The 14864-nt window shown below is 43.2% G+C and overlaps 1 protein-coding gene across 5 annotated transcripts in view; it reads left to right on the top strand.

Annotated features, from left to right (window-relative positions):
• Window positions 1–14864, top strand: part of SHROOM3 (shroom family member 3) — a 143282-nt gene that overhangs the window by 41751 nt on the left and 86667 nt on the right. For 3 of the 5 annotated variants that reach the window (XM_061354693.1, XM_061354691.1, XM_061354692.1), the window contains one exon: window positions 2094–2248. In XM_061354693.1, the coding sequence (XP_061210677.1) occupies window positions 2094–2248 (155 nt within the window). Of the gene's footprint in view, window positions 1–2093; window positions 2249–12832; window positions 13098–14864 lie in introns of those variants that run through there. The other 2 variants (XM_061354694.1, XM_061354697.1) reach the window with 1 other exon arrangement.

The raw sequence follows: 14864 nt of genomic DNA on the forward strand, positions 1-14864 counted from the left end.
GGCTAAAAGGTTATTAACAGATGAGGTAACTGTATGGAATGAAAGATCAATCCGTATCTCCATTGTTATTATCTCTAGGTATATAGCTAATATGGTTTTGATGCTGCCATTGAAAGCTTCTAAACACAAAGGTGTGGGTCTTGGTTTAGGTCTCTGTGGATAATTTTAGCACACAGGAGCAAAGCAGATCATTCTTAGCCTCTGGAATTACTCACAGGTGACTCTATACTCATGCTAATAAACTGTCCTTAAAGGCATTCTTTACTAGGGCTCTGTGGCTGCTATGCGGCCTTGCAAGCTGCAGTTTAAGAGCCTTTGACAGGATTTGAAGACAGATTTATTTCAGGGCTGCTTAGAATAATAACAACCTCATCAGAACTATTGTGGGGTTGAGTCTTGCCTAAAAGTCTTCAACTTTACATTACTTATAAAGGTGATTATGGAGAAACCCAAATTTTCAGTAAAAGAGAGGAGAAAAAGAAATGTCTAGCTCGTGATTGTAAAGAGAACCTTAAAGCAGTGATCCTGAGGAGTGAAAAAAGCCTAGAATGTAAATATAATAGAAACTAGAATATAAATACAATTTGGATTACTAGAGAATAAAGCAGGATTTTGTTGCTTTTTTAAGGTCAATGTTCATCAAGACAAAAGTTAATACAAATGCTTCTGATGGGTGTCTCAGCCTTTGAAGTACTTGCTGTTTGTTACAGAAGATATTTTTCCAGGAATGCCTTTTCTCCATTGTATGTGATCTAACATAACAAAACAAAACAAAAAAAAAAAAAAAACCTGCTGTTGAGTGTATCACAAGTTAATCTAACCCAAAGTGTCCTGCTCTATTGTATTCCATGGAAACAATACCAACCTCTTTTCCTCTACAGGAGCAACCACCTGGAGCAATACTGCATCTTTAGTTTGATATCTATTTATGATGCAGCAAGATCTAATGTTTCATCTCACCCTTCCTGGTAATTGTGATACAACACTCTTTATATGAAGCCTCGTTCCTGTGGTTTTATTCATTCTTAAGAAGAAAAGAAAAAAATCATTCATCAGTGGAATGATTTCCTGGTAGTATGACTGACAATAATTTTTATCTGCCTTTGTGGGGGACTCAGAGAATTTGTTAGCTAATGTTTGTGAAAGTTAGATTTTAGGTTTTAGAAGGTGTGTGAGCTGAAATATTATTGTTCAGGAGAACAGACTGGCTTTGCCAGTGAGCACCATTCAACACTGAAACTAATGTTCAGGTAAACATCTACATCTGCTGAGTTACATGTCTGGGTTATGGCTGAATTACACATTGCCTGGCATGACTTGAAATAAAAGTAACTTCCAGCAGTGTGCCTGCAATTTCACTGCTCAGGAAATGGTATCCCTGCAAGGAACAGCCCTTCCCCTGGCTGGCTCAAAGTCTTAACCCATCAGATACATTTCTGTGTCTCAATAAGATATCTGGGAAGGTGAAGGCCTGAAGGAGGAGATTATCCTTCTGAAGGAACACACAAAACAGAGTAAAGTGCCTTAGGATTCTCCTTCTACCTTTGCCACTACATAGCTTTGAGCAGCCTGCTTACTTTGTCCTAGAATTAAAATAATTTTCTAATGCCATAGACTACATATACCTATGTGCATCTGCTTTGTAGGTGGGAGTAAGTAAGAAGCTGTTTGTTGATCAGCCAGCTGTAGCATGAAAAGGAGCTTGAACAAAACCATCACATCCAAGCTCTTCTAATCCCAGTTTTGCCCTTGGGTTTGTGCCTGAGCGCTCTCGTCATGAGCTGCTCCATGGTTGTTGTGCTGGCATTTACTGCTTCCAAATACCAAACACTTTTCAGGCTTATTCAAATCAGTGCTTCTTGGCACGATTAATTTGGCTGCTGATCCCCTGCTTCCATCCATAAGAAACGTAGGAGAGGCAACCATGGACCTTTGAAGAAGCTGGCTGGCAAAGGGAGACATTTCTTAGAGAGCTGAGTCTGGGGCTGGTGGACCCATTTCCTTCAATAGAAATACAGACTCAGCTCTGCATGTGGTAGTCAAACTGTGGCAGGCATGTCTCACCGTTTCCTTCTCCTCTCTTTCCTCTGCAGATTGAAGAGGGAGGTAAAGCAGACTCCCTGCCTTCCAAGCTGCAGGCTGGTGATGAGGTGGTGAACATCAATGAGGTGGAACTGAGCAGCTCCAGGAGAGAGGCCATCTCCCTAGTGAAAGGGTCCTACAGGAAACTGAAGCTAGTTGTTCGCAGGTAGGCAAGACCCAACACTCCTTCCCACCCTCTCTCCTGCCCTTGCAGGGTATCACAGTCATTCCCCTCACATCTCCAGCTGAAAGCCTCTGACTTGGCCTGGTCTTGGCAAAAGCCTTGTTTTAAGCACACAGGCATGAGCCCAAGCAAATGTTTGTTTGTCTCAGGCAACATATCTATGACTCCTTTGTCACTGATACCTCCAAGCATGTGAAATACTTACCCAGCTTTCTTCCACTGCTCCCCTGCCACATGACAGTCCAGGAATGCCTGTTCAGTGATGTACAAGCAGTCCCATCTTTCCTCAAAGTGCTTGGGGCTCCCTGTGAAAGGGTGGCAGGTCTCTACCTAGCTCTTGCCTCATTTGCTGCGTGTTACCACTGTTGCTGTGACAGCACAAAATTTCCACCGGCCTCAGCAAGATTTGGAGCTGTCTCATGCAGGTGAGTGACAGAGTGGCTGCACTGACTGAGAGCAGTCTGACCAATACTGTTCTCATGATATGATCTAGGTGAAGAGCAGCTATTTCAGCTGCATCTTTTGAGCCACAGCCTTTGTGATATCACTGAATTAGTTGTATCTTACACCTTGTGTTCTGCATCAACATGAAAAATAACTGTTTTTTTGGGAGTCAGGACACAGAACCTGAATCTTGACATGCATTTTGAATCAGAGATGTTTGACTCTGGAACTGGGGGCATTAAAGACCTTTATAGAGATGCTTCTTTAATGTTTTTTACTGTGAGCATGTCCCAGCAGTTTTTTCTGTGTCAGTTATGTGATAGCTTGTATCACTTTATGGCCTGCTCTGTCCTGAATTTGCACACTTAGAAGGGAATTTGGGTCAAGATCAGCATTGCTGAGGAGCTGTCATTAGCCAAACAGAAGGTGTCAGCTTGGGTTGCTAAGTTGGAACGAGTAACATCTGGGCAGTGCTGTCCAAATAGGGCAGGTACCAACAGCTCAGATACCCTGCTGCTCTCTGGAGTGTATATCATGCTTTTGCTGTGTTCTGTTATTTACCTGAAGTACTTTTAGGAACTGACAATGAACTTAGGACAAATTCTGAATATTCATATACAGAACTGTTATATGCTTTGTGTAGCCATTGGTAAATGTTTTTTATGTAAGCCTATGTAGATTGTAGTCCAACTCTATTGGTTGAACAAAATGTTTAATTCAAACTAACTTAGCAAAATTGTGAAAATAGAATCCTTTTGCCACAGTTTAGTTTCATTTTTGCTGAGATGAACTAGTAAAATAACTGCTTCTGTTTAGCGTGAATTGAGAATTGTTTCTGGCATTTGATCTGTCCACCTGAAAGGTAAAAAGAAAAGCAAAGAGAAAAGGATAGACAAACAAATCCTGGAGTCCCATTGCAGGTGTTTCATCCCAGACCTCCTCTCCACTTCACTTGGATGTTTTTGTTAGTGGCATTCCTCTGGTGGAAACTGAACCCTGCCCATGCTGCCTTTAGCAGCCTACAAACTGAGAAAAATACACTGGGACAGTTGGTTCCTCGTGTCTTACACAAGACACCAGGATTCAATAAGCGCTCTCTCTGCCTGAATATGTATGCACACACACATAAACATACGTGCACAGATGCACATATATGTATATATGTGTATATGCATAGATGTCTTTATACACAGGGGAATGATATGTCTTTATAGATGTCTTTATACATAGGGGAATGACTCAAGGTCAGCAGTGTCATAGCCAGGCCAAAATTCAGCACTTCCTAATATTTCCTTGGGAGGTCCCTGAATAACAGAACCTTAGAAATCTTTGAGGCCTCTTTCTTCAAGCTGAAAGAGAACACACGCAACACTTTACTTTCCTTGACTAGTTTTTCACATGCAGAAGGAACCGTGAGAGGCAGAGCAACCCCAATGGGCATCCATCACATTGTTCTGGTTATGGCTGATGAGTTACTGAAAGAGGAGGTGATCCGCCTCTGCAAAAAATCAACAGACAGCAGTCTTTTATGTTCCAAAATTACACATCACAGTGTAACGTAATAGTTTCTGTCTCCACTGCTTTGAAGTTCCCAAGACCTCTTCACCTTTTCTTCTCCTTTTTAATAAGTATGCATGAGTATCTGATGTTTTGCTCATTTGGAATACTATAGTGAGTTTGAGGAAAGTTTGGTTCAGAGCCTTTCATGATTTCATTTCATCACTACTAGAAAGATCAAGCACCTTAAGAAGTGTTATATTCACATACTTGCTAAGGTACTTTAAACCCTTTGTGCACGTTTAAAACTCAGTGACAATCCATAAATTTTGAACTGGAAAATTGCAATTAGGAGCTAAAAGCCCAGCCTTCAGTTCAGGTAATTGGACACAGTCCCAGCTGACCCTGCAGTTCTGGCATGAAAGCAGCAAAGGAACAGAGAGGTGAGGTCCTGACTGCTTTGTGGGCAGTGGGTCACAAGCTGCTCTGAATTCTCTCCATGCCATCAAAGGTGGCCTCCAGACAAGGTAGAAGACAAAGACATTTATCTCCAGTACTAGAGGAAAAGAGGATGAGAGGGCATAAAAGAAGGATCCCAGAGAAGAATGGTGAGAAAGAGGAAAGTAGCAAGGGGAAAGTGAGCTTCTGCATTAAATAAAAGCTTCCAACAATAAGAAATCAAACGAGGCAAGATGCAAAAGAAACAAATTAAGGGGAGCAGCTCAGTGAGAACCTGATCCATGTGGCACCTTCATCTCAGTTAGGGGGGGTGCTGCTGGGCAGGCAGCATACCTCTGTGATGAAATGTGAAGCAACACAGGTTTGCAAGCCAAGCTTGAGGTAAAGCTACAGGATGTGCGGATTATATTTCCCCCAGACATAATGAGTTTAACCATTAAGACTGGTAAAGGAAGCACTAGCATGCCTCACACTTGGGATTGCTTTTTGTTGTGCGGCCAAGAAGATGGTGTTTTGCCGTACTATATCATCTGAAAAGAAATATTTTTTTTGAGTGCTTGAGATGCTAGTTTTTTGTAAATTGTCTGTAATGTTTTATTTGAAGTGGATTAGGGTTGCTTGCTGCAAATACCAGCAACGGAAAACTCCCTGACCAGTCATTTGTGACCTGAATATTTTTCTGTGACTTCATTATCACGACAGCTCTTGCTTAGGGAGTGACACAAACTCAGACTGACAGGGACTTTACCCCTTAAAAGTCATATGCAAACAATAGCAAAGTCTGCTAAGTGGTTCTTTCCAAAGCATATTCAAGGTCATCATGTTTTTGAAGATTTGGTTGGTTGTTTTTCAAAACTAAAACCCAGGAGCTCTATGTAGCAATGTTATGTGTTACCAGACATGGTGATGGACAGAAAGCACAGATTGGTCTTATTCAGATGTATTGTAGTGAGCCCGTCACAGGAGCAACAGAATACATTAAACCCACTCCGTACACATGTGTAGCGCACATAGCATACTCAGGTTACTACTTAATCTTGTTTTTTATTTCAGGACAAAGGTAAGCTTTTAGTACCAGTGGAAGCAAAGCAAGCCTCTACTTGTGTTACTAAGCAAAAATTGATGTTACAACACTTGTTAGGTCTGTAGACAGGCTGATGCAATGATGTGTCATTTCCCTTGGAATGCCATTTGCAAAGCTGAATAACTGATGTGTTATTCATCAGCCTGTTGATCAGTTTAACAGAAGAAAAGAGTGGGAATAGTTTCAATGAAGGGAATAGAAAGGGAAAATCAGAGGAAATTCAGTATAAGAGGAAATATTAAAATAAGTAGATGAGAAAAATTACCTATTTGACAAGGATAATATTAATGGATATGAATGGTTGCAAATAAATAACCAGTAGCAGAGAAGTTATAAGGACCACAGTCTGCCTTTCACTCCTGAGCAAACATCCTGCTGACATGAGGAAGGAATTTGCAGTAGAAGAAACATGAAGTTGTGAATTTTCTGCTTCCTTGCTCATGGATTTACAGTAGGGCAGAAGCAGAGGATCACTGAATGAATGGTAGTGATAAGTAAATGCTGTGCCTGTTCCCTCAGACGATCCTTATTTGGGAGACAACTGGTAAAGGATTTTTCATTGATGCTCTCTACCTGCATTTTGTTTGTCTCCTCCTCAGTTTGGGGACCCCCAATGGCAGTATTCAAACATTAACCTTAATCTGCTTCTTTAACAGGGCTGTTCATATCCCACTTGTTTAAAAGGCTGTTCCTAAAGCCAGTTCCTTTCTTTCTGGCCATTCCTTGCTAATCGCTGGGCCTGTTTTGCCCATTCATTTCCAGGACAACAGACCCAGATGTGTGTTCATTCCTGTAGACCTCAGGTCTGTAACTGGTGTGCTATGAAGAAGTTTGTGAATACTTCACACTTAATTGTGCTGAAGCCAGGACAAGGCAGAGTAAAAGCTTCTCTGCATCTCAGGGAACTGAAAATCTTATTGAGTGTACCTTAGGTACATCTTCCAGTCCCTGGTACGCTGAGTTACAATTTCCTGCATTGCAGACCTTGCTGGCAAGGTGAATTTAGCTTGGTGGTCTGTTCTAATCCTTTTTATGGCAACTGGTTATTAAAACATTTAGAATTGTACAACAAAATTATCTGTTTTCTCCTTCCTCACCTTTATATAGAGCTTTTCAGAACATTTCCTCTGCTGGCTCAGTAAAAAGCACATTTGTTTCTTTCTGATATATGTCATAGCTGTGTCATAGCATATGTCAGGCAAAAAGCATACTGCTGCTTGAGTGTCCCACTATCCAGACCAAATTGCCACAATTAGACAGAGTGAGCGAGGGGAACAGCCTTTCGAATGACCACAAGAGAGACAAGATAGCACTGTGCAATGGGGAAGGACAAGCAAGTATCACTCACTGGTGTTCAAGGCCAGGTTGAACCCAAAACAGTCTGTGATTCTATGATTTAATTTTGTAGTGGGAAATTTGCCTACTGTCCTTAGCAAACTACCTTGGATAGTTGATCTTTAAGCAGCTGGAGTGTTTGAAAGCTACAAGCCACAGAAATAGGCTTAGTTGTTAAATTGTGAAAGGCAGGTTATTTTTTCCGTCACTTCCTCTCCAACTTCAGTACCTAAGCAGAGTTGGGTGCAGTTAAAAAAAGACCGAGGCCTTTTCAGTGGTATCACTTCAATCTAATTGTGCTGTGCATGCTTGTATCAGCTGAGGATAAGGCTCAAAATGTGGGCGTTGCCTGGTCTGCTTTACAGTGACCACAGTGGCCTACAGCAGTTGCCAAAAATAGTCTTTTCCACAGGTCAGTAAGCAGGAATGGCTGTCATACTGTCACACTGTTTACATAGTTTTACATTCAACATGTTGGTAACAGCAGCAATTAGATCACTGAGGCATGGTGGCAAATGTAGCTGTTCTGAGAATATCATGCTTGAAGGGAACTACAGTCATGGGGACAACAGATCTCAGACCCCCTTTCTAAAACAAGCGCTGCCTGAAAAGTGGCCTCCTACAAGCCATTACTTAGAGTTGCTGTGGCATTCGCCATTGCCTAGTGCAGGGAAGGCAGAGGTTAAAACATGAAGTCATTTGTGAGACGACAGGTTATTGTGAAGTTATCCTGACATGCGCACTTTGGTCCCCGTTCTTAGTGCTATAAAGCAGCTCCACGGACTCGAATAGAGTTCAGATGAATTACCTCAGGCCAGAATTTGGTCCTTTGATTCCTTAAACTCTTGGATCCAGCATCAGTCTTGGTTAATGAGTGCAAAGCACTATTAAAATTTGCTAGTGGAACAGCAAGTAAAACTTTTCTGCAGAGGATTATCAATGTTTTAGGCCCTTAGTCTGCACACACTGAAATGCAGGAGTCCTGCAGAGCTCTTCTGGGGTGTTATTCTTAGGGCTCAGGCAAGCACATAGTTTCTGACCTGGGATGTGAGGGGCTCTGATGGTGACACTTGCATTTACAGAACCAGTGAGATGTCATGAAGTACGCATCTCAAAGGAGCTGTGCTTTACATCAAATCGGTACCCCTCCAAGACACACATCATGTATGAATCCTCTGCTCATGCCCATCAGCAGCAGTTTGAATGGAGATCTGATGCTTTGGGCTTGGTGCCATCCATCACCATCACTGCAGGGGGTTTGGACTAGATGACCTTTGATGGTCTCAAACCGTTCTGTGATTCTCTGATAAGATAGATACTGCAATTAAACTATGTGGCTGACACTACTCCTGATACTTACAAATTAGAGCTTTATTAATGCCTTTACATGTCCCAAGGGTGTCTGCCCAGTTCTCATAGTATGTTTTATGTAAAGTGAAAGGCACTTGACTGTATCATCTCTCTCTTTCAGGGACAGCTCTGTAGTGAGGTGTAAGTAGAGATAAGTACATAACAAAGATCAGTATTCAAGGCAGTTGATTTTCTGTTCTCATTGTTAGTGGTTGGTGGGTTATGTCTACCTCAAGCTCAGCAGTTCCTTCAGTTCTTTTCATCTCAAAGAGACTTTAGCTAAAAATGCAAGTCAAATAAAGGAGGAGTGGGGATAGGAAACATTATCCTTATTTTTCCTGTTGTGCTAAAAACTGTACAAAAAGAAAGGATTAAGCTTATCCTTGGCTATAACCGTAATCTGTGTGTTCGTTTTCATGCTTCCCTACAGATTCCCTGTGTCACTTCGGTTATTCATATATTGTTCTCTTGGCACATCCCCGTCCCTGGGCCCCCTTGCCTCAACGACAAGACCTGAGGGAAATGCTAGGGGAAGTACGCTGCAGTCCTGAGACCAGGAGTGTCACACGGGAGCTGGCTAATTCAGGAGCTGAGTGGACTTTGGATTCACACAGGGATATCTATAACTGAGATTTTAGACCCTATCAAAGTGTTGAAGTGTGGGAGGAAGATGTCAGTACAACTGACAGCTGAGGCTCAGGGCCGAGTCAAGCCCATGAAAATTAGTGGAAATATTCCCACAGACTCAGAAAAGCCTTGGCTTAGACCCTCACTGAGCCATGGTTTCCCTCATTGACCAGGAGAAAATGGGCTATTCCTAGAGAGAGGGGAGGCTGCTGGCATTTTTACAAAAAGCCAAGTGCCAACACAATTTTTCAAAGAACTCTGTGGACTAATCCTTTCCTCTTATGACACTAGCGTAATTTTGTGGTGAATTTGATGGCACGCCAAAAAATTGCATCAAATAAATCCAAGTTTTTTAATGAAATTAATTAGAATAGGCATTGGCTCTCACCCCACTGTATAGCAGTGCAGGAGCATGATTCCAAAAAGCCGTGCTGCAATGTGGTTATTATTTGTTCGGGGGTGATGACTTGGGGAATGAGGGAAAGGACATACACATGGAAGTTTTCAGATTGACAGCTCAAGAGGGCAAAGCTGGCCTTACCCTGGTAGAGGGCTGGCAGGGTGGTCTTGTGACTAGTGCTGTTGTATGCTCGGTTGTGAACTCCTCCACAGCTTTCCAGTGTGCCTTTGGTCATGTCACCTTATTTCTCAGATCCCCAGCTGCCAGGTATCACAGATCATAGAACCACAGACTGGTTTGGGTTGGAAGGATCCTTAAAGCTCATCCAGTTCCAGGCCTCTGCCATGGGCAGGGACACCTTCCACTAGAGCAGGTTTCTCCAAGACCCATCCAACCAAGCCTTGAATAGTGCCAGGGACAGGGTAGCCACCACTTCTCTGGGCAGCCTGTGCCAGGGCCTCACCACCCTCACAGGGAAGAACTTCTGCTCAAACTCCCCCGTTTCAGTTTGAACCCATTACCCCTCGTCCTGTTACTCCATGCCCTTGCAAGAGGTCTTCCTCCAGATTTCTTGTTAACCCCATGACACACTGGAAGCTGCTCTAAGATCTCCCTAGAGTCTTCTCCTCTCCAGGCTGAACAAGCCCAGCTCTGTCTCCATAACAGAAGTGCTCCAGCCCTCAGAGCAGCTTCATGGCCTCCTCTGTATTCACTCCAACAGCTCCACATCCCTCTTGTGCTGGGAATCCCAGCGCTGGACACAGGACTGCAGGGGGGGTTCTCACCAGAGCGTAGCAGAGAATCCGTATTGTGTGAGATTTTGGGACTGGGAGGGGGTTTTTCAAAGTTCATCTTTTAACACTAGTAAAATCAGCCTTCAGTTGGAGTCTCATATGAGGAGACATCTCCTCAGCTGATGCAAAAGTGTACAACCAGCCAAAGCCCATCAGGTCCTAGCCCATTGTTTGTACAGTATTCCTGAGGTCTGAACAGCCTGTTCCCAGGTAGGTAAAGGATTTAAAACGTCCTTGTTGGGGGAATCTCGTAAGTGTAAACATCTCGAGCATCGGTATTTTCATTAGAGGAGTTTTCTGTGCAGTTCCTATTTCCTTAGGAAGTGTCAATGCTAAACAAGGGGCAGACAGCTAAGAGGTGAACAGAATTTCATTTTGACATCACTGGCAACAGCCTTACTGTCTGTGATTTAATTAGCTACAACTTAGGACTGCTGGGCTTTTAGGGAATTTCCCACAGTGGATAGTAAGTATGAAGAAGATCTAGATACAGTTTTTGACAAAAAAAATTAGGCCACTGATGGGGAAAGCAAGAAAATGCCATAGAAAAACAAAAATGAAAGCCTCTATACTGTGTTATCCTATATGGGACATTAGAGACTGATCCCTCACCTGAAGCTGTGTTAGAAACACAGTGATTTCTGGCCACTGCCGATCTGCATTAGCTGGTGCTTTCACCAAGTGCATTTGGATTAGTTTGCCTTCTTCAGGCAATGATCAAGCTGAGGTTTGATTTGTTAGAAAGCGACACCGGGAAAGCTGGGAAATCTCTGTCAGTGCTGCGCAAAGTGCTTCTTAGGGTATAAACCTCCTGCTTTTGGAATTTTCTGAGGATTTAATTTGGAACTGGAGCAGATCATGGTAGTATGAAGATTTGAACAAACAAGCATGTGTTCTATGACTGATCTGTGCCTCACTTCTCTACCTGTGATTGTCTCTAGGCTGATGTTTTGTCAATAGGGCATATACCTGGACTTTACAGGTATTTTAAATACAGGCTTTAAATTCAAGAGCTGATTATAAATACTAATTTATAAGACATTTGTTGTGTGGTAGCTGGGTTATATATTTATTTTGCTTGGCTACACTAGTCACCCAAGAATATAAGCCAGTTTCTCAAAAGCCTTTCCATGCTTTTCTTGCTTGATCCAAATTTTCCTCTGGGAGGGAGGTTGTGTCAGGAAAGGCTAATGAACTTTAATGTAATCCTACTGATATTACCTGGTCTAGAAGAAGGTGTCCCCACCTGCAGCAGGGGCCTGGAACTAGATGAACTTTAAGGTTCCTTCTAATCTAAACCAGTCTGTGATTCTGTGATATGAGCTGAGTTTGCCTGGATTTCATTCAGTAAAACAAATGCTAGGGTGTAGGGGTCACTGGAACTACTTTCCATTTTTTCATAAATGGACTTGTGTGGGTCATACAGATCCCTTTGAACTGCTTCTCCCTTGTGGCTGGATAAATGGAATATTTCAGTCAAAAGAATAAGGAAGAGCAGAAACTACACAAACGGCTTTAAGTGGACTTTTATATGCATAAATGTTCATGGTTTAGCAAAGGGCAGCCTAACGCCCTCACATAACTGCAGAGTATTCACCTGTATGCACCTGATCAATGAACCCTGGCTATGCCAACAGCTCTGTAATATGGAATTATTTTCTTTTCCAGTACACATTTCTTCAGCATTCTGCCTGCTTTGACTTTGGTGTTGGAAGGGAGACAGGGTTGGTTTTCAGTATCTGCATGTAAAACATTTTGATGTGGGTTATACCTGCAGAAGTACACCATCACTTTTTTTTTCCTATTAAAAAGTGACTCTGCTAATTAAAATCTGAACTATTGGTTAAAAAATACATCTTTCAGGAGATGAAAAGAGCCATTTAACTCAGCTCAGATCTACCTCTTAGTCTTCTGTGCTTGGCCTGGGGCACTGGCATTGGCTCCTTCTGCTGATAGGTATTTTTATGTGACATTACTCCTGCCCTGAAATGAAACAATTTGCACCCCACGAAGAAAACATATATGTAACATGTAACATATATTTAATACATGTTTTCACCATTCTCTTGGATGCCAAGACAGCTTGGCTGGGTAGAAAGTAACTGAACTTCCCTGGCTGCATCAGGCTGACATCCTCTGTATCAGGATGGGGCCAGTGTGTTGAAGGCCACCTGCTTTTCTGTGCTGTTTCCATGGACTTGAGAGAGCATGTGTTCTCAGCCTCCTCCTCTGCTGGAGCTCAGGCTGGGGGCTTTGGTGCAGGAGAAGAGACAGTGTTACTTACCCACAGAGCTGACGGTTGGCAGAAGGTTTTTATCCCCCACCCTTACTTCCAATTACAATTTCCAAATGAAATTGGAGTGGTGAATTTTGAGACAAACACTGTAATTCCTGGCTGATGGAAAACAATTCTTTATTGAATATAGTTTCTTTTCCTCTGTCTCCCTCCAACGCCCAGTTTTAATTGTAAGAGGAGGTCAACCCCCAGTCTATAGAGAGTCAGGGCAGAGCTGACTGGCACTTTCACTCAGCAAATTTCCCCTTTCCTCACGGTTTCTGCTCCTGTCTGTCAGGCCTGCTGACGACTGCTTGGTAGGAGGGCAGTAATCTGAGCTGCCTCTGCTGAGCAAACCTCCTGCTTCTTACTGTGGGTTAGTTCTGAGGTGCCTCTGTGCGCAGCACCTGTATCCGCAACTTGTTACCTCATTTGCTATGCTCCTGATTCTCCACTTCCCAGAGCAATAGTGCCATTCCCTCCTCCGAGGACTGCGCTCACCAAATGGCAGGCTGCCTCCGGCCCAAGGATGGGAATACCTGAGCCTTGGCCTGGTGCCTCTGAAGGTAAGCGGCCTCTCAGCAGCTACAGCAAAGCAAGCCGGGCAGGGCTTTGTGTCTGTGGAGTCAGCAGGATCTCGTGGCAGGAAGAAAGGTCTCTCCCTAGGAGAAGGAAGACAGGAGTCTGAAGGACCCTGTTGGTCCTGAGCATCATGAGCATCATAAACTTCAGAGCCAGTGAGTGTTCAGGCAGTGCCGTGGCTGGGGTTCAGCTGCTATGGGAAGCAAGCTCACAGCACACAGGGAGCCAGCACTGAGCTGCTGCTTGGGCTCTGACACTGTGAAGCTGTTGAGTGGTGTTAAGGAAATCTCTCGGGCTTTAGGCTAGAAAAGTGCCAGAAGCTTAAAGGAGTGGTGGACTTTGGAGAGCTTCTGAGCTGTACAGCATGTTTAAGGCCTTTCCCTCCCTCAAAGGGTGCTAATAATGGACTTGGGACACTGAGTCTCATAAGCAGAGCGTCTGGCTCAAAATACACACTGGGATGTGGCAGGCAATTTTTAGTTTTATAGTCTGAAGGAGTCTCTGCTCAAGGCACTCTTTTTGGCCTTCACTCTTTATATGTTGAGAATTGTTTAAAGTGGGTGTCAAACCAGTCCAGCACTTTGTGTCAATGTTTAATAGAGAAGGGGTAGCCATACAGTCTGGGGTATATTCTTGTTTGATTAATACAGTAACATTGCAGGTAGCAGAAAGAGAATGTGAAAGAGGCTGATTCTAAGAGATGGCAATCAGTATTGCTCCAGTATGGGCCTGTACAAATTTACATTCACCGAAGACCTGTTGTTTATTCTGCACACCTATACACCCTTTTAGATTGGTTATGACTCATAAAGTTAAGTTCGTTGAACTTTGATTTTGTTTATTTCCTGGACATGTAACTCCTTCAGTAAACCCATTAGATGATCTTTAAACTCATTACCTGCTTCGTTGCTATTAGGAGATCTCTAACTTCAGGTTTGTTGGTTTGTTTGTTTGTTTATTAGGGTTTTTTTTGTGAATATCAGCCAAACCTTTAGCTGTGTGCTTGGGCTGAAATTCTGTTTTTTTCTCCAGTGTGGTTATCCAGTTGTTCAGTGAAAGCTGGCAGTGTGGGTGAAAGAACGTTGAAGTGGTGCTAATGGAATAGGGGGGTCTATGTACTTCTGTCAAATGGAGTAGTTTTTGGCTGTGGATTATCTGCTGAAGAAAAGCAACTTGGAACGGCCTGTTCTGAAGTAGAGATGCAGCCACAACTTGTGGGTGCAGCACATTGCCTTGCACAATATGTACTCGTTCCAGTATTTGAAGACCAGGGAGATTCTGAAGGCTCCGAGGAGACCTTAAAGTAGCTTCCAGTGCCTAAAGGGGGCAACAAAAAAGCTAGAGAGGAGCTTTTGACCAAGGGCCTGTAGTGACAGGACAAGGGAAGAATAGCTTTAGACTGACAGAGAGGAGACTGAGATGAGATTTTAGGGAGTTCTTCCCTGTGAGGGTGCTGAGGCCCTGGCACAGCTTGCTCGGAGAAGCTGTGACTGCTCCATCCCTGGCAGTGTTCAAGGCCAGGTTGGATGGGCCTTGGAGCAACCTGGTCTAGTGGAAGGTGTTCCTGCCCATGGCTGGGAGTAGAAACTAGATGAGCTTTAAGGCCCTTCCAAGCCAAACTAGTCTGGGATTCTATGATTCTATTATTTTGACAATACAACTAGAACTGTTTTCAGTGGCAAATTCCCTGTCACTTTAAATGGCCCCTAAATTTACTCCTTTTGCCTTGCCTGACACAGCTCTATAAAACA

Source organism: Neopsephotus bourkii, unplaced genomic scaffold (assembly GCF_033783945.1).
Source record: "Neopsephotus bourkii isolate Nb327-2 ecotype Australia unplaced genomic scaffold, CSIRO-AGI_Nbou_v1 NB_741, whole genome shotgun sequence".
NCBI lineage: Eukaryota > Metazoa > Chordata > Aves > Psittaciformes > Psittacidae > Neopsephotus > Neopsephotus bourkii.